The sequence below is a fragment of the Odocoileus virginianus genome, chromosome 11 (assembly GCF_023699985.2).
Source record: "Odocoileus virginianus isolate 20LAN1187 ecotype Illinois chromosome 11, Ovbor_1.2, whole genome shotgun sequence".
NCBI lineage: Eukaryota > Metazoa > Chordata > Mammalia > Artiodactyla > Cervidae > Odocoileus > Odocoileus virginianus.
In genome coordinates this window covers 7,973,303-7,991,927 of record NC_069684.1, presented here as the reverse complement: position 1 = coordinate 7,991,927, position 18,625 = coordinate 7,973,303, and the positions used below count along the sequence as shown (strand labels likewise).

The 18,625-nt window shown below is 44.8% G+C and overlaps 1 protein-coding gene across 5 annotated transcripts in view; it reads left to right on the top strand.

Moving 5' to 3' along the window:
- KCNH1 (potassium voltage-gated channel subfamily H member 1) overlaps positions 1 to 18,625 on the top strand; it is a 440,397-nt gene that overhangs the window by 294,580 nt on the left and 127,192 nt on the right. For all 5 annotated transcript variants that reach the window (XR_011490223.1, XM_070473885.1, XM_070473884.1 and 2 more), the window contains exon 10: positions 17,605 to 17,801. Coding sequence is in view for 4 of the 5 variants with exons in the window: in XM_070473885.1 (XP_070329986.1) it covers positions 17,605 to 17,801 (197 nt within the window). In the remaining variant the exon portion in view is untranslated. The remainder of the gene's footprint in view (positions 1 to 17,604; positions 17,802 to 18,625) is intronic.

The window sequence follows — 18,625 nt, the reverse complement described above, 5'->3', positions numbered from 1 at the left end:
ATGGGTGGGGGGATAGAGAAAAGTCCTTATCGTGGATGAATGTTCTATCCCCTTTGGGAAGAAAAACACATGATTAGTGACAAATGACACAGTACTTCTTTCTCTAGACTTCCTCGTGTGAACAGGCAAATGTTTGTGGAAGAGATAGAAACTGACCTGGGCTTAGAAGGATCCTCAAGAGTCTCTAGGGTCATTAGAGGTAGGAACCCTGTGGGATATTCAGGGACCAGTGTGAGTAGACAGAGAAGACATTCCGTGCGGGGCAGTGGTTCTCTTCTTTAGTGAGCAGATGTCTCAGTTGGGAAGCTTGGTCATAATGCAGATCCCTGGGCCCTCCCTGCAGATTCTGATTCTGCAGCTCCAGGATGGAGCCTTGGCATCTGTATTGTTAACAAGCACCCCCTCCCCGCCCCACTTCCGTGGAGTGGTGGACAGAGGACTGTACTTGAGAAACATTGCTATAGGCAGTCACTACTTGATATTCTTTCTTTGTGGAATGGGCTGAAGAAATGAACATGGGGAAGAGGGTAAGTCAGAGAAGCACCAGAGAGGGGATCTTACATTGCAGTAGCTGAAATCACCTGAAATTGCTGATTTTCAAACTGTTTCTGACCTGCCAAAATGATGGTGTAAGCTTACTCATGATCTGTGTACAAGGAGGTGAAGGCTGAGCCGAGGGTGGTGGCTTTGTGAAGGTGGAGCCGGGATTTGGACATATGAGGTAGGGTATCACAGATGGAGAGAACCGTGTGAGAGGCCAGGGAATGGAGAGTGTAGGGTGATCTGTAACCGGGAGGCCAGCACTTGCCCTGGTCCTGAGAGTCAGCAGAGGGACGTGGGCTGGAGAGGCGGGTATAGGCTAGCCTGCTGGTGGTTCTAAATGTGAGTCTGAGGGACTAGGCAGTGGGAAACCGCCAAGGGGTAGGTAAAGTGCAATACCATTAAAGCTGTGATTTACAAAAATTAATGAATTTGACATAGAGACAAGGAGGTTATTCAGTGATTTACGGCTTATAGTATGGATGAAAGGTGTTAAGGTGTGGGCAAGAGAAACTGAGACAGGATTTGGGCTGCCGAATAAAACATGGACATCCAGTTAAATTTTAATTTCATATAACCAAAGAATTTTTAGCTTAAATATTTCCTAAATATTGAATGGGCCATATATATATATATATATTTGCTAAAAATGTATCCATTTATCTGAAATTCAGATTTAACTGGGTATCCTGTATTTGCTGAATTTGGCATGCGAGGGGCAGGTGGCTGAGACCTTCTGGGAGGAGAGTCTGAAGGGCTGTAAATGATAGGATGTGGGGAGGTGAGAGAGGTGACTGATGTCCAGATGGGTGGGGAGATGCAGGCACCAGCAACAGACGTAGGCAATCAGGAGGAAGCGGTGGTGAGAGGGAAAGTGATGAGCTTGGTTTTGACTTGTTGCATTTAAAGGGCAGTTGGGTATCCAAGTGGAGTGTTGCACAGCTATTCAGAAAGGCGCCTCTAGAACTGGGAAAAGAATCCAGGGCTCAAGACAGATTTAGGATTCAGAGGAAGGAATAGGAAGTCAAGGGGGAAATAGGTGAAGAGGGAATATATGGATGCTTATCTGAATGACCAAGTATTTCAAAGCATTTAAAAGAAATGAGACTGTAGTCATTCAAAATGTTCACAAGGAATTTTAAATGATATTAGAAGCTCCTATGATAAGTAAAGTAATAAAATACACTTTTTAAATGTAATGTGACCTCAGCTATGTGGGAAGAAACATTCATAGATAAAAGTCCACCAACAGCTTCATCAGAATGTTATAGTTGATGACTTTGGTTTTGAGGTGCCAGGGGATTTCATTTTCTTTTTTATATTTGTCTTTCAAGGCTTCTTTAAAAGAATGTATGCTACTTTCAAAATCAGGAAATTTTTTTTTTTTTAATGAACCAATATCCACATTTTATTTTATGATTTCAGCTATCCACTCCTCGAATTCTGATATCTCCCCAAGGGTATATTTTTTTTTAATGATCTTTTTTTTTTAATAGGCTAATTACTTTACATCATTACAGTAGTTTTTGTCATACATTGAAATGAATCAGCCATGGATTTACATGTATTCCCCATCCCAGTCCCCCCTCCCACCTCCCTCTCCACCCGATCCTTCTGGGTCTTCCCAGTGCACCAGGCCCGAGCACCTGTCTCATGCACCCAATCTGGGCTGGTGATCTAGATATACATGAAATTTTTAAAAAAAATTTTAAGTAGATCTTGAGAAAGCTTTGCTCTAAGTTTCACATATCCTTTCGGTTATTAGGATGCAATCTGAAAAAACATTTTATTTTTCAAAAGAAATCTTGACAGCATTTCTTTTGTTATCTCCTGATCCAATCAGAAAAAATAGCATTAATCTTAGTAGGTCCTCCCAACCCCTCCTTCAAACAGTTCTTGGAAAAGAGAATGACTAGACAATGACGATAGACTGGCTTATCTAACAAAAGTTGAAAAAGCAGCAATAACTTTGTGTAAATCCTAGTTATATTAGAGACACAGAAGCTAAATCCTTTAGCGACACTTCCCAAGATCCTTCTGAGGGGATGAGGGGAGGACCCCCCCCCACTTCCTGCACCATCGTCTCTGTAATGTTCCTCCACGTTCCCCCGGGAACTTGCTAAGTGGCTGCGTGACCACTGCTGCTATGAACCATATAATAATACCTCTTGCTCGTGCTCAGCACAAAGGGAGGAAGCTTTGTTTAAGTGTCTCTCTAAACACTTCAACCAACATTAATATTCATATAGCTGTTCCATCAGCCGAATCAATTATATTAAATCCGCACTCCTAGCCAGGAGCCATAGCGTGAACAGAACTTCAGAAATGCAGAACCATTTGTATCCGGTAATGCATGCATTGAGTGAGGATGGGGAGGATGACCAGGTTCTTGCTCCTAATGCTGTTTTTGCTTAAGCAGTTTAAAAGATTGGTTTGTAGTCCCTGTAGTCCCAGTGAAGACACTGATAGTTAGGAGAGTTAATAGAGCTTTCTAAAGGAAATTCTCATAACTGTAGAGCCCAGACAGAGAGGACTGGTTAAAAAAAATTATGGTAAATCAAGGGCAGTTATTATGATGATGATATAAGAAGTTTATTGGAATGCAAAATGTTTCAAATATAATGTTAACTGGGCGGGGGGGGGGGGAGCGGAAAAACAGAATATGTAAGTATATATGCAGTAGCCTTAACTTACATAAGAATGCATATGAGTGGAAGAAAGATGGAACATGTACCAAAATGTCGACTGAAGCTTTCTGCATGCTTGTCAATTGGCCAAAAGCATAGTGAAAGTGAAGTCGCTCAGTCGTGTCTGACTCTTTGCGACCCCATGGACTGGCCAAAAGCACAGAGCCCATATTTTATATTTTTCAATATATTTCAGTTTTCTACAATGCATACATATTGTATAAACAAAAGGAGGAAAATCAAGTCAATTTTGAATTGTTATCTGTAGCAATCTCAGTGGAAGATTTGTGATCTGTTGACTTAGTGGAGAGACATTCCACTAATTTAATTTTATCTAATTGCAGTTGTGAAGAACAGAAGGAGAATGGTCGTGATGTTTCACAGCCATTGGTTTAATGTGACCGTTTATGCGCGATGCCCCCTTCAGAGAGCAATGCCAATGTTGTTTTCGAGAACTAAGTCGAGTCTCCACCAGGAAGGCTGGTGACCCATATTTGGATGAGATTTTAATTCCTTTAAGGAGAGCAGTTGTATCATAGGGTAATTTCTAACATCCATCATTTTTATTTCTTCTTTTTAGATCTGTCCATAAATTTTCAGCTCAGCATTAAGCTGGATCAGAGTGAATTATGGGTGTGTTTCTGAGCAGGTCAGCAAATTCCTTCTAGAGTCAGGCTGACAATGTAGCCACCTGAGGACGCTTGGACTGGGGACCAGTCTTGTCCTCAAAGTCATCCATCCCAGAGCATTTCAGATCAGTCTTTCAGATCCTGGGCCACTGTATATCACTCCACTCAGACCCGTTTTTTCATATATTGATTTGTTCATTCCATAAACAGGCCAGCTTTAGTGCTTCAGTCTCACCAGGAAAACAGACAAGTGAATATGCAGTTTCACTTCTGTTATTTAGTAGGATGCCAGGAGTTATAATAGGACAAAGAACAGGATGCTATGGGAGCTTATAAGACAGGCATCTAGTTCAGCCCAGGCAGGAGAAATCAGGGAAGGCTTCCTGATAGAGGGGGCATCTGAACTGAGACTTCCATGATAAACTGAATTCCACTAGGTGTAGCGGAGAAGTGGGTAGGGGACTAGGATAGGAGATTTAAAAGAGAGTGTTCCCTGGCAGAAGGGCAGCATCCACAAAGACTTTAAAGGAAAAGAGCAACAGAATCACATCTGTGTTTAGAAAGATCATCCTGACTGCTATGAAAAGAAAGGAAAGCAGGCAAGGAGACTGCTGAGGAGGATGCTGAGAGATAAGAGAGGCCTGAACTGACTTCACAGGATGGAGAAAAGTAAACAGATCAAAGAGAGACATGATAGATTAAAATGATCAGAGCTTGGTCATTTATTGACTATGGACACAAGCAAGAGGGTGGAGTCTGGAATGACTTGGACCACTTTCATAGGGAGGGGGACACTGGAGGATGCGCAGGTTTTTCTGGGAGCAGGACCAGTTCCAGTTTTGGGTCTGTGGGTTTGAGCTAAGTTCAAGTGTCCGACGGGAGATGCTGGACTCAGAAGAGACATCAAACCTTGAGGTATAAACTTGGGGATCATTGTGATCCTGATGGCAACTGAAGCCAGAGGAGAGGCTGAGAAAACTTGGAGAGAGAGGGGAAGATAAGAAGCAACAAGGTCTCAAGCATAGCCCCAAAGGACACCATTTAATGCGGGTCACAGGTAGGAGTCTGAAATGGACCACCTGCAGAGGGTGAGCAACCAGGGGAGTGGGATGTCCCCGAAGCCAAGGAGGGGCAGAAAAGGGCATTTTCTTTTTTTTTTTTTCTTTTTTTTTTTTTCCTTCCATTTATTTTTATTTGTTGGAGGCTAATTACTTTACAGCATTGCAGTGGTTTTTGTCATACATTGAAATGAATTAGCCATGGATTTACATATATTCCCCATCCCGGTCCCCCCTCCCACCTCCTTCTCCACCCCATCCCTCTGGGTCTTCCCAGTGCACCAGGCCTGAGCACTTGTCTCATGCATCCAACCTGGGCTGGTGATCTGTTTCACCCTAGATATACATGTTTCGATGCTGTTCTCTTGAAACATCCCGCCCTCGCCTTCTCCCACAGAGTCCACAAGTCTGTTCTATACATCTGAGTCTCTTTTTCTTTTTTTGCATATAAGGTTATCGTTACCATCTTTCTAAATTCAATATATATGTGTTAGTATACTGTAATGGTCTTTATCTTTCTGGCTTACTTCGCTCTGTATAATGGGTTCCAGTTTCACCCATCTCATTAGAACTGACTCAAATGAATTCTTTTTGATGGCTGAGTAATATTCCATGGTGTATATGTACCACAGCTTCCTCATCCATTCGTCTGCTGATGGGCATCTAGGTTGCTTCCATGACCTGGCTATTATAAACAGTGCTGCGATGAACATTGGGGTGCACGTGTCTCTTTCGGATCTGGTTTCCTCAGTGTGTATGCCTAGAAGTGGTATTGCTGGGTCATATGGCAGATCTATTTCCAGCTTTTTAAGGAATCTCCACACTGTTTTCCATAGTGGCTGTACTAATTTGCATTCCCACCAACAGTGTAAGAGGGTTCCCTAGAAAAGGGCATTTTCAAGTGCTTCAGAACCACATTTCCATTGTCTAGCAGATGCCGTAGATGATAAAGACACACCAATATTCTATGGCCCACTGAGGAACAAGGCTGCCAGTTAAACTGTGACAGATCATTGATTGTAAAATGTGTTCTGATTTCAGAGATAAAGCATGCCAAACAACTTTAATATATCTTAGAATCAAAGAGCTTTAATATGTTGAGGACTGAAAAATATCTTTTAAGCTGTTATCAGGAGAAGTTATTGACTACTGTGAGTAGTGTTGAGTGTAAGGTCAGAAACAAGATTAGAGGAGCTTGAGAAATGAAGAGAGGTGGGTGTTTGTTCAGGGGTGCTTCATAATTTGTATCCATCTCTCCTGGAGTTCTGAACCGAGAGAGAGACAATAAGTAAGATGGGTACCAGCCAAAATATCACCTTTCACTTTTGTAATAAAGCTGATATTGGAGAATATGCATTATATTTGCATCCAAGAAGGCCTCCCAATATGAAGCCCAGGATTAGACCCACCCTTGTGTTGCTGACCGGCATAAGCCTACACTTGTGAGGCTCTATCCTGTAGCTCTGTTCTGCTGGCAGAAGGGACCACCAGAAAGGTGAGAGAGAATAAGCTTCCAGCAGGCAGATCCCAAGGACAGAGAAGGGGCTGGCCGGCACACATGCAGGGTTTCCTCCCAAACTCATCAATCAGATGAGGGCACGACAGAGGCCAGGAGTGTGGTGCCCCTGGAGCTGCCTTCCAGGCAGGAGCCATCAGCAATAGGGACAAATCATTCCCCTTCAACAGTGAGAACCTGGAGACAGTGTAGATAATACCACCAAGAAACTGAGTCATTACAGAAAGGAGAGCAGAGCCCAAACCAACTCTCTTCATTCCCAACCATCCAGTTTTTCCCCCTGCTGTTTGGGGGGATCACCCATCTCTTTCATGTGTCTAAATTCTCTCGCCTCTCTGTCGAAAGCCGGATCCTTTCTCTTCTTCTCCGTGAAATCTCATCAGTTCTGCCTGGATGTGTTGTTGTTGTTCCATCACTCATTCATGTCCAGCTCTTTGTGACCCCATGGACTGCAGCACGCCAGGCTTCCCTGTCCTTCACTGTCTCCTGGAGTTTGCTCAAACTCATATCTGTTGAGTTGGTGATGCCATCCAACCATCTCATCCTCTGTCACCCCCTTCTCCTCCTGCCCTCAATCTTTCCCAGCATCAGGGTCTTTTCCAATGAGTTTGCTCTTCCCAAAGTATTGAAGTTTCAGCTTCAGCATCAGTCCTTCCAGTGAATATTCTGGGTTGATTTCCTAGAGCAGCCTCTCACATATCTTGGTTTTACATTTTTGTTGGTTTCAACTTCATCATTTCACACATGTAAGTTTTGTCTCCTTACATTGTAAGGCCCTTGAACGTAGAGATAATGTCCTGTCATTTTGTTTTATCTCCCTTAATTCCTGGAACACTGCCTGATCCATAATAGGTTGGGCCAAATTGTTGAACTGGATTGAACTGTGTGCAAAAGGGTAGTGAGAAGTAACCCCACCTTTGGGAACTCCCCATCTAGTAATTGCCTGGGAGGGTCAGAGACAGTTCACAATTGCACCTGGTGTATGATGTTACGGATTCTCACGTGGTTTTCATCAACCAGATATATGGCTGAACTGTACCAGTGTCCCATCTCTAGTACAGAGATGGTTTGCAGAGAACAGTTGTTCTCCTTTGTACCAACCTCCAGAGAAAACAAGTATTTCTTGAACATCTCTGAGCTCTCCTACAAAATCTAACATGAGACCAACCTTTCTAGAAGGAGATATCCCTGTGAGAATTGGGATGAACCGCATGCCTGTCCCTGGAGCCTCGACCTCCTGAGCCTTTCCATTCCCTGATTTATTTTCTGGCAAAAGAAATCCAATAAAACATACAGGCTAAGCACCCAACACCACAGCACAATCTGATAGAATCTGACACTTAAAGCTAAGGCTGTATTCCTAGCAACAGATCTTCATGGCCTGGACGGGAAGGCAGATGGATGAGCTTTCCACTGTGTCTGTCTGTCTTTGATGTACATTCTTATGTCTTTAAACTGCAGGAGATAAAGCAGAGATCACAGACTCCCTGCAGCTTTTTTTTTTTTTTTTTTCCCCAGTGAGAACAAGGGCTTTGTGGTTTCACTACAGATAGGAGGCAAGATTTACAAGGTGGCAGAACCCTGCTTCACCTTCACTCCTCTGTGGTCTCAGACAATGCAAGGGAGATGGCCACAAATGCATGAGGGGGAGAGTTCAGTATTCCAAAGTTAGCTTGGAAGCCTGGATCTTAGCAGCTTTGGGGTGAAGTACATGGAGGATGCCTGAAGCAGGGTCCCTGGCTGGCTGCTGGTCTGATGCACTGGGACTCCTCAGCAGATCCTGGCCCCACGTCCACAGTCAGGGCTGGTGGGAGGTCAGTGGGTACCACCAAGGTGTTTAGCTCAAGTCGCTGGAGCTTTTGCTCTGAACATGCTGTCAGAGCCTCCACCGTCGTGTTACTGTCCGATCCTTCAGACATAAGGAAGTCCATGCTTTTTCCTGGAACAGGTGAAGGAAATAGGCATGTGTATACCTACTACCATAGAGTCAAACATATTCCAACCCCACTGGATAGTGGACTCCTGAATTGGCTAGGAGGTAGGTTCAGTTGATCCAGCAAAAACCCTGAAATAGAAGCTTAGATAAGACAGAAGCTTGTTTTTGACTCATGTAGCCAGCAGTCCAGGTTTAGGGGCCTGAAATGGCAACTTCATGGTGTCAGGCAGCCAGCCTCCTTCTAGCCTGTTGCTTCATCCTAACTAGGTTGGCTCCTGGGCTCCCTGGTCCAAGAGAGCTCCCATCCTGCTCTGGTCAGGAGGAGGCGGGGAGAGAGGGCAGGGCAGGACCCACGGGGGGCACGCATCCCTCCGCACCGCTCCCCGTAACCAGAGCGCGGACAGAGGGCCACACTTCGGTGCGGTGCAGCCTTGGTTCTGCTCATCTTTGTGCCCGGCTGAGGGTCGTGGATTCCGTGTCTGTAACAGAGAAGTGGTTCTGGAGTACATGTGATTCCGTGGCCGTGGCTCCTTAAGATCAAAGCAGTCCCTGCTTTATCCTCGTTCCCATCACCCAGCTCGGTGCCTGCCGGAGGTAGAGCTCTCTCAGTGTTGGCTGAAGAGGAAGCTGCTTGGGGCAGGGATGGGATTGCAGAGGATGACTGCTGGGAGCATTGGGGCACATCTCCATGTGGAGTGTGGGGAAAGTCTGTGGGTCACGGGCCATCGTTTAAACCTCTGGAGCTGCTACTCTCTTCAAAATGGGACTGACGATCCCTGTGGAATTTGCATCACAGGACTGTTACTGAGGACTCTGCTTTTTTAAAAAAAAATATTGAACAGGGAAATTATTACGCATGCTTTAAATTTTTCTTCCTTATCCCCGGCACTCTTTCTGAGAATGGTTCCCACCAGCATCTCCTCTCCCCCATAGCACTCTGCTTCCTATTATCTTTCCTCTTACCATAACTCTTCAATATACTTTGGTGGATGGGGATAAGAACTAATTGATTCTTGATATCATATCCCTCAGCACTTAGCACAATGCCATGATAGGCATGCAATACATATTTATTGAATAGAAATAAATCTGAGAACAACAAATAGCACAGGCCTGGACAAGTAGCCAGTGTTCAAAATGAATGGTTTGTAGATTGCTATTTCTTGAAACTATAGGCCATTTTGCAGTGAAATTAATTGTCACATGGTTGAGTAGCTTCAGTTTTTTTTCTTTAATTTTTATTGGAGTATAGTTGATTTATACTGTTGAGGACTCTTATTTATTGTGGTTACTCTTTATTGAGCAGCTACTGTGCTCCAAGCACAGTGCTAAGGGCATTGTTCATATTATTTCATGTGAGTCTTAGGACATTCCTGAGAGGTGGGGTTTATTACCCACATTTTCTAGCTGAGTGAATTGAGAGTGGGGAGGTTTAGTAAGATGCCTGGTGCCCTTGGCTTATGCATTCAACAACTGTTGAGCGCCTGCTGTGTGCCAGACACACGGCTTGGGATGCAGTGATGCAGAGGTGAGGCGTGTTTGCAGAGTGCCGAGGGTACAAATATGGTCAAGGGGTCGGGGAGGGGGTGTGGGTGTATTTCAAGGCGTGAGAAGGAGTTATGCAGACCAGGGAGCAGGGCGGAGTGTCCAAGGCTGTGCTGGGAAGGCCCAGAGGGAAGCGGGGAGCCGGACTGGAGTAAGTCTAAGAACCCGTGTGACTGGAGGTGGGGAGGCAGGAGGAGGGGCTGGCAGGGTGCACCTGAGCGCAAAGTGAGCTTGTCTGGCCTGAAGCCTCTGTTGAGGGAGTGGATGAAAAAGTAGTTGGAAAACCTCCCAGGGGAAGTACCATGGAGGAGGAGATTTTGGCCAGTTCTCTTCGTGTCTTAGATAGTCTGAGGACCACGGCGAGGACCTGGATTGCACATGCCTTGTGTGTATCCTGAGTCCAGGGGCTCTGAGAACTATCCGCGTCCTCATTCTAATCCTTCTGAGCCAGCCGATTCAGTGGGTGTGCACAGTCTGCTCAGGGCTTGCCTGGAAGGATTGTTCCAGCTTCTGTGTTATGTCCCCTAAGCAGAATTACCCCAAGGGCCAGGAGAGAGAGCGGTTCTCCGTCAGAGCCTCTCTGCTCATGCCAGGATCTCTGCTGCCGCATTTCACCCTCCTGGTGCAGTGAGCGGCAATGTCCCTCTAGCCTTCAAATGGCTTGAGGGCGAAAGACTTCCCGATGCCCCAGAGAAGAAGGCACTCGGGCTGGCCCTCACTGCACTCTGTATTCCCGGCGTCTCGCCCAGCCTCCTGGGGAGGGGTGGGCAGCAGTGTTGGTGCACTCGCTCACTGTAGAGTCTGGAAGGTGCTTAGATGAGTTTGCAGCTGAACGATGAGACCAGGCACTTTCCTCAGAGGGTTACAAAATATGCCATCCGCACTCATCCCTACAGGCTAGTGAGGGAGCAGATGATCCAGAACACGGGGCAATATGAGAGCATTCGGTCCTGCTGAAGAGCCGCGCCCTGTGCCTCGGGGCCTTTGCACATGCCGCTGCCGAAATCGTCTCTGTGCTGTGTCTCTCTTTATTCCTGTTTGCCCAGCACTTTAATATTTAATATATCATTTCGTTTGATCCTCTCTACAAACCTTGGAAGTAGGTACTTTCTACTTCAAGCATCAATCCCCAATTTCCTTTTTATAGATGAGATCACTGGAGTTCATAGATGGTCAAATATAAATGTAGATTTGATATTTTAAAAGAATAGTAACAACACTAACCTAACTTGACTGGGTGTGACTCAGGACCTAAGCAGTGAAGAGAATTACCAAAAACATTTTTTAAAAAATCAAAGTATTAACTTTCAGGGCTCCAACAAGGCATAGATAATTATAACCTTTTCAACAGAGGCCAAAGCTAACAGTTGTGCTTAATTTTTTCCACCTGAGGCTTAGGCTGTGAAGATAGAATATGCATTAAGTTGATAAGCCTAAGATAGTTCCTTTAGAGAGCTGAAATGACTAGGGGAAAACTGAAAATTCAAAATTGCAGAAAGTGAAAACAAGAATGTCAGAGGAAAGAGTAACCAACCCAACTGGGGAAGCTGCTCTGATGCTTTAGGTATAGATTCATTCTGGGCCTAAGAAAGATGTCGATCAGGATATTTGCCGCTTTTGTTCAATCACCTAGTCGTGTCCGACTCTTTGCAACCCCATGGACTGCAGCACGCCAGGCCTCCCTGTCTGTCAGCATCTTCCGAAGTTTGCCCAAGTCACATTCATTGCATTGGTGATGCCGTCCAGCCATCTCATCCTCTGATGCCCTCTTCTCCTTCTGCCCTCAATCTTTCCCAGCATCAGGGACTTTTCCAGTGAGTCGACTGTTCTCATCAGATCACCAAAATGCTACAGCTTCAACATCAGTCTTTCCAACAAATATTCAGGGTTGATCTCCCTTAAGATTGACTGGTTTGATCTCCTTGCTGTCCAAGGGACTTGCTGGAGTCTTCTCCAGCACCACAGTTTGAAGGCATCGAGGTCCAAAGCGTAAGACAAGCATTTCAGTGAGGACCTGTGGAAGGCTGACTCATTCACTGTAAGAGCAGTGTGTGTGTTGTCTTCATGCTGGCTCACTGGAGCCCTTGCTTTAGGGCTCAGCTCAGACGCCACATCTCCCCGGAAGCCTTCCCTTGCCCTTTGAGCGTGAGCCGAGCACCCCTCTCTGTCTCCCATCGTAGCCCCTGGCGTGTTAGCATCGCCTGCTCTGTTCCTCTCCCTCCACCACCTCCCCATCCCACTGCTGGACCTCAGCACCCAGAAGAGCGCCCGCCGAGAGCTGCGTGAGGAACTGAATCAGTTCTTTCCAATCGGGATGGGCCTAGAAGTGGCTGCTGATTTTAGCAGCATGTGACGACTTTAACTGCAGAATTACGTTTTGCTTAGTACAGGATACCAGTCTGAGTGGTCCTTACGAGAGGACATAATAGGGAATAGTGATGAGAAGCAGCTGGAATTTTTTATTTTTGCTCTGACCCCTCCAAGCTCAGTCACAGCCAGTCTGAGAAACAGGGCTTTTTCTGGAGTGTTATAAATTCAGTCATCCATTTCTGCAGCTCTTTAACATCCAGACATCAGGCTGTCGGATCTTCTCAGATCCCTGAGTCCCAGCACCTCTTGAATTTTCCCCAGTCACTCCTCTTAACCCTCCCAACCTTCCCCGCTCCCACTGTCCTCCCTGCTTCGGCCTCTGAAAGAGGGTGTTTCAATCTCTGCCTTCATGACATCAAATTGTCTATAGCAGTGTCCCCAACCTTTCTGACATCAGGGGTCAGTTTCATGGAAAACAGGTTTCCATGGATGGTGGCGGGGGGATAAGGAGCTCACAACCTGGATCCTTCACATGCCCAGTGCTCAGTAGGGTCTGCACTCCTATGAGAATCTGTTTTTAAAATTAACTTACTTATTTTAATTGGAGGATAATTCTGTTACAGTTGTGATGGGTTTTGCCATACATCAACATGAATCTCAAGCTGCTCTGGCAGGAGGCGGAGCTCAGGCGGTAATGCCAGCGATGGGGAGTGGCTATAAATACCGATGGAGCTTCACTCCCTGTCTGCCGCTCATCTCTGCTCTGCGGATGGGGTTGGGGACCCCTGTGCTGGGCTCCTTGCGGAGAGCTCCCCTCCCTCTCCCACCGCCACCTGAGCCCTGGGTCCAGCTCCCACCTCTGCTTTGTGACTGGTGCTCGGCCCCACGTTTGTACCCCAGAGAGCTCTTTATGTTTACAGAAAAAGAGGAGGTGCAGTAAAGAAAGCTGCGTATAACTGGGGGTGGGAGGGGTCGAGGATTAATTACCACAGGGATGTTTGCTTGGAGTTTTAATGAGACTACCTTTCCCTTACTCCCCCCTCCTTTTTGTTTCTCCTTTTTTCTTTTCTCCCAGCTGAGAATATCCACTTAGTATGTCTTTTTGAATCCTGGAACATTAGGTTTTAACATTCTGCACCCAGCATCTCGGTGTAATAAATAAATCAATAAGCTGATTGCCTGCAGAAGTTTGATTGCTGAGTGCACGGGGGTACCTTTTGTTCTTCAGCAAACAATCATTTCACACTAGGGAACAGAGATGAATGTGGGTATAGAGCTTGTCCTGGCCTCTGATGCGTAACCCTGACCCAGGAAGTCATGATGCCAGCAATGTGTGTAGTTTACAGGCAGCTGCCAAAGGCTGTGCGTCCTTCCCTTTGACAGTTTTCCCAAGTCGTGTGTGTCGTAAATACGTTTCTCATTTGCCAGAATAGTCCTGGGTTTGTTTTGAATCTGACAGGCCCTCTGACACCTCTTTCTTAAATCTCACTAACAGATCATTTATACCAAAAAAGGCTGCCTTGACAGGAAGAAAGATAGTATGATTTTCAGTTGGGGCTGAAAATCAGATGCAAGTTATGACAACACTGAGACTTCTAGACCCTACAGATTAATCATGACTATCTCACTGTGAAATACTTGGTGTCGCAGAAACTAGTCTCCATTTATTGTTGCTGTCAAAACCTTTGATTGGAAAACTCTTCACAATGGGAATATTTTCATTTCTAAATATGTGTGATTTATTTCCTGGCATCTTTAAAACACAACATGGTTGCTCTTTGTAGTAACAATAGATATGCCCCTGAAGAGTTGTTTATAAACTGAATTTTTACAAATAAACTCATATGTTAAATATACATGGGGGCTATTATTTTACTTTATGGGTTCTTTTATAATTAGAAACGCTACTCCTAATTCATTTGAGATATATAATGTTCACATATTGGGTTTTTGCTTAAATGAAGTAATATTTTTTCTGATTACAAAATATTATACTTTGAGTAGAAGCATAAACAAGGAAAATCATGATTTGTGAATCCACTTCCCCATCCCCAGATAACAGTTAATATTTTGATATATTTCCCTTGATTATTTTTTATGTCTATTTTTATGACATGGGAATATAATGACTATATTGCTAAATAACCCACATTTCTACAGTTTGTTTCTTCAACAGTTTCCCCTCAAGTTTTTTCATAGCTTTTTTTTCCCCATGGCTTTTTAAATGGAAGTATAGTGGATATGCAGTATTATAATATTACATGTATACAGTATAGTAACACAATTTTTAACACAATTTATGTCCCATTCATAGTTCTTATAAAGTATTGGATATTTAATAATAGCCACTTTGTACAGTATATCCTTGCAGCTTATCTTATACTTAATAGTTTGTACCTTTTGCTCCTCCGCTTCTGCGTTGCCCCTCCCCCTTCCCTCTGCTCACACTGGTAACCTACTGTTTTGCTCTCTGTATATATGAGTCAGCTTCTTTTTTGTTTTGTTCACTAATTTGCTGTATTTTTTTAAGTTTCCATGTAAATAATATCCAGTATTCATTTCTCCTCTGATTTACTTCACCTAGCATAAAACCCTCAAAGTCCATCCATATTGCTACAGGTGGCAACATTTCATTCTTTTTTATGGCTGAGGAGTATTCCATGTTGTGTGTGTGTGTGTACATATACGTATACATACACCACGTCTTCTTTATCCATTCATCTGTTGATGGAAGCTTAAGTTGCTTAGATGAAGTAATCTTGATAAGAATCAGGCAGGGCTACCAATGATCTATTCTCAATAGTTCTGACTTAAACCACTAAGTAAGTTCTCATGGACCCTCCAGCCTAGAGCTCCACGATTCTGTGTGTTCCGGTTATCCATTTCTGCTGACCAAACCACTCCCAAGTTTAGTGGCTTAAAAAAATGAATTGTTTCTCATGATTCTGTGGTTCTCCCTTGAACTTCCCACACGTGGTTACAGTCCAGCGCTGGCTGGGGCTGGAGGGCCAAGACGGCTTGCTTACGAGACTGGCGGAGCCTGGCTGTCAGCTGCACTGTTAGAGCCCTTCTATATGACCTCCTGTTTGGTTTGCTCTCCTCCAAACGTGGTGGTTGAGTCCAACAGGGAGGATCCTGAGAAGTCGGTGTTCCAAGAAACCCAGGCAGAGGCTACAAGACTTCTTCTGACCCTGCCTGAAAATCCCAGCACATCGCTTCTGCCACATCCTGTTGGCGAAGGCAAGGGATTAAAGTGAGTTCAGATTTAAGGAAAGGGAATTAGGCTTCACCTCTTGACATGGAATGAGACCTCCACTGGCTCAGGTGGTAAAGAATCTGCCCGCAGTGTGGGAGACCTGGGTTTGATCCCTGGGTTGGGAAGATCCCCTGGAGAAGGGAATGGCAAACCACTCCACTATTCTTGCCTAGAGAATCCCCAAGGACAGAGGAGCCTGGTGGGCTGCAGTCCATAGGGTCTCAAAAGTGTTGGACATGAATGAGTGATTAACACTTTCACTTTTCTTGACATAAGTTGCAATATGAAAGTCAGGTCTATGTTTTGATTATCTGCCATACTGCGTGTCAGAAAAAGAGCATTGTCTAGGGGAACAGAATACATAATTACAAAAGGCATGAGAGGCCTTGGAGAGCAGTAGAGAGGAATCATAGAATGCTCCATATGTATGAATGAATTGTCCAGCCCTGTTGATGAGGACTCCATGCATGCCAGGGAGCTCACACTGAATGAACCCCTCCCCGTGGAAGCCAGGTGGTATCCCACAGAGAGAGACATTCCCATCGGCCGGCTTCTGCTCTGCGTTATTACCTCACTCATATTACAGATGGCTGAAAAAACACCTGGTAAGGGATTGAAATAGCACAGGCACATATTTGCCTAAAAGCTACCCCAAGCTTGCATCCTACTCATATTGAGTCGATGAAACTATGTTCATAAATTAAAGCTGCACTTTATTTCACAAACACATAATGTGTGAAGTAACATGTCCAGTGCGTTTGCTTCTCCCCTCACGCGTGGAGGTGCTTGGAGAGGCCTATACCCGCGGAGTATCTTATGTGCTTAGAGTGGACACAACACTTTCTGGTGTTTGAGAAAAGGTCAAGTTCTGTCCAGATGCTTAAAACGCTAACTGCCTCCTTTCGCCTGAATGAGGAAAACAGCAGCCCTGTAAATCACACGGAGTCGCAGGTACCTGGGTTCTCGCTGCAGAGTGTGGCTGATCTGAATGCATGGGCTGACAACTCCCTCAAGGGTTGTTAGATTGGTTTTCACCCTGGTTGCATTGTTTCCTTCCTTCCCAAACACCTCTCTCTCTGGCTCCCTGGAGATTCAGATTTGTATGTATCTGTGGTGAAAATTTAAAGGCAAGAGAAACAATGTTTCAAGCTATTTGTTATATAACCAGAGGCTGTGCCAGGAATGAATTAAGCTTTGCATTAGACATATGTTAAAACCTCAGTCTCTGGGAAAGGTTGGAAGAATATCGCTAGGTAAGATAAACAAATATTTAGAGGAGACTGATTGAAGTTTGACCCAGAATACCGCTATGTGGTATGAGTACTCTATTGACTTATTAAATATATTGTTAAATATAGTCTTGGGGAATGCTAGGCATAAGAGAATCCTCAAGATGCCACTTATATAGGGCCCGTATTTTTATACCACCAGGAGGGCTTCTGGCAAGGTGAGGAACATGGAAGGAGGGATAGGAGAGAGAGGGAGGGATGAGACACTGCACATATAAACCTCAGGGCGGTGGACAGAGTTTGGAGGAAGAGGAGCTCCACTCTTGCCTGATTTTGTCCACATAGGTCATGCTAAACAGGGGAGACACCTCCTGTTTTTCAGCTCCCAGTGAGGAGTCCACACCCTCCCCATTGCCGCCTAGGGTGTGGCTCTCAGTCACACTAATGTAGACCTACAGTTTACCTTCCTTCTCTTCTGCCAGCAGATACTGTGAGAACTCCTACTGTGTTGCCAGATACTGTGTTAGTGGAAGGATGGGACACGGGAGAGCTCATGCTGGGAGACAGACAACAAGTAACATCGTTATAGATTATGATCAGTGTTTTGGAAAACCAGGGGTGACAAAGAATAACTTGGGGTTCCTGCTTCATGTAGGATGTTTGGGAGGTCACAAGTGATCCCCAAGTTATTGGTTGAACTTTGACATGTATCCTATGGTATTTTTAGTTTTCTGAAGTTGCGTGTTGTTAAGGTCCAAATTAAAACCATTCTGGCATTTCCTGAGCCCAAGCCGTGGAATGCCAAGTGGACAGCAGTCCTGGGAGACGGTGGAAAGCCAGCGCTGACGGCCAGACTCCTCTGGCAGGCACGTTGCTCATCACCGCGTTCTCTCTTCAGGGAAAGGAGATGTCTTTGGAGACGTGTTCTGGAAGGAAGCCACCCTGGCCCAGTCCTGTGCTAACGTGAGGGCCTTGACCTACTGTGACCTGCATGTGATCAAGCGGGACGCCCTGCAGAAAGTGCTGGAATTCTACACGGCCTTCTCCCACTCCTTCTCCCGGAACCTCATTCTCACCTACAACTTGAGGAAGCGGGTGAGTGTGCTGTTTCCGTCTCTTTTCTACCAAGAGCAGTCTCTGTACTCAGGATAACCATGTGGGCTGAGGGTGTCCTTTCGCTGTTTAAGTGGAGCAGTTGACTCTGTAGAGGTTCTGCTTGTTGCTTGCTCTTTGGAGCTTCTGCTATAAAATGAGAGAGAAAAGGATGTTGCTAGATTAAAAGATGGATTGATTTTGGTGCAGAAGGGTTTGCTCCTGACTGTGTCTCTGGGCTTTTCCTTAGTAAAACCCTCGCCTTCTAGCATTTTGAAAAGATGAGTTACAAAAAAAAAAAAATGAGGTTGTTAGTCAATAAAATGGTTGAGTGGGCTCACTTAATTAATGTAAACTGAATTCTCCCTGCTGATTAGAACACACTAAATGGTGTGAGGCTGTTAGCCAGCTGGTAATAATATTTTTTTTTTTTAAAGATAGGAAAGTGAGTCAATTGTGTCCAGAAAATAAGATATGGGATTTTATTTCCCGGAGATTATTTTATATGCAATGCATATATTTTATATACAATTTATATTTTATATACAGTCAGTTTAACTGACTGAGATATGATTTGTGGTTTTAAGAACCAGATTTCTCTTCTGAACTTGTTACTTTCACCCTCAAATCATCAGAATTGCTCCATCTGTCTGCGAGGATTAGACAATGTGTCTTGTACTCGGGGTTTTCATGACTGATGTTCTTGCATTTCATTTATCTCCTTTGGTCAAGAAGGTAGCTCTCCACCTATAGAATTCATCCAGGAGGACTTCTTAGGAACCTTTTCAGAAATGACCTCGTGACTCCCCCCACCCCCTAAACGGCTT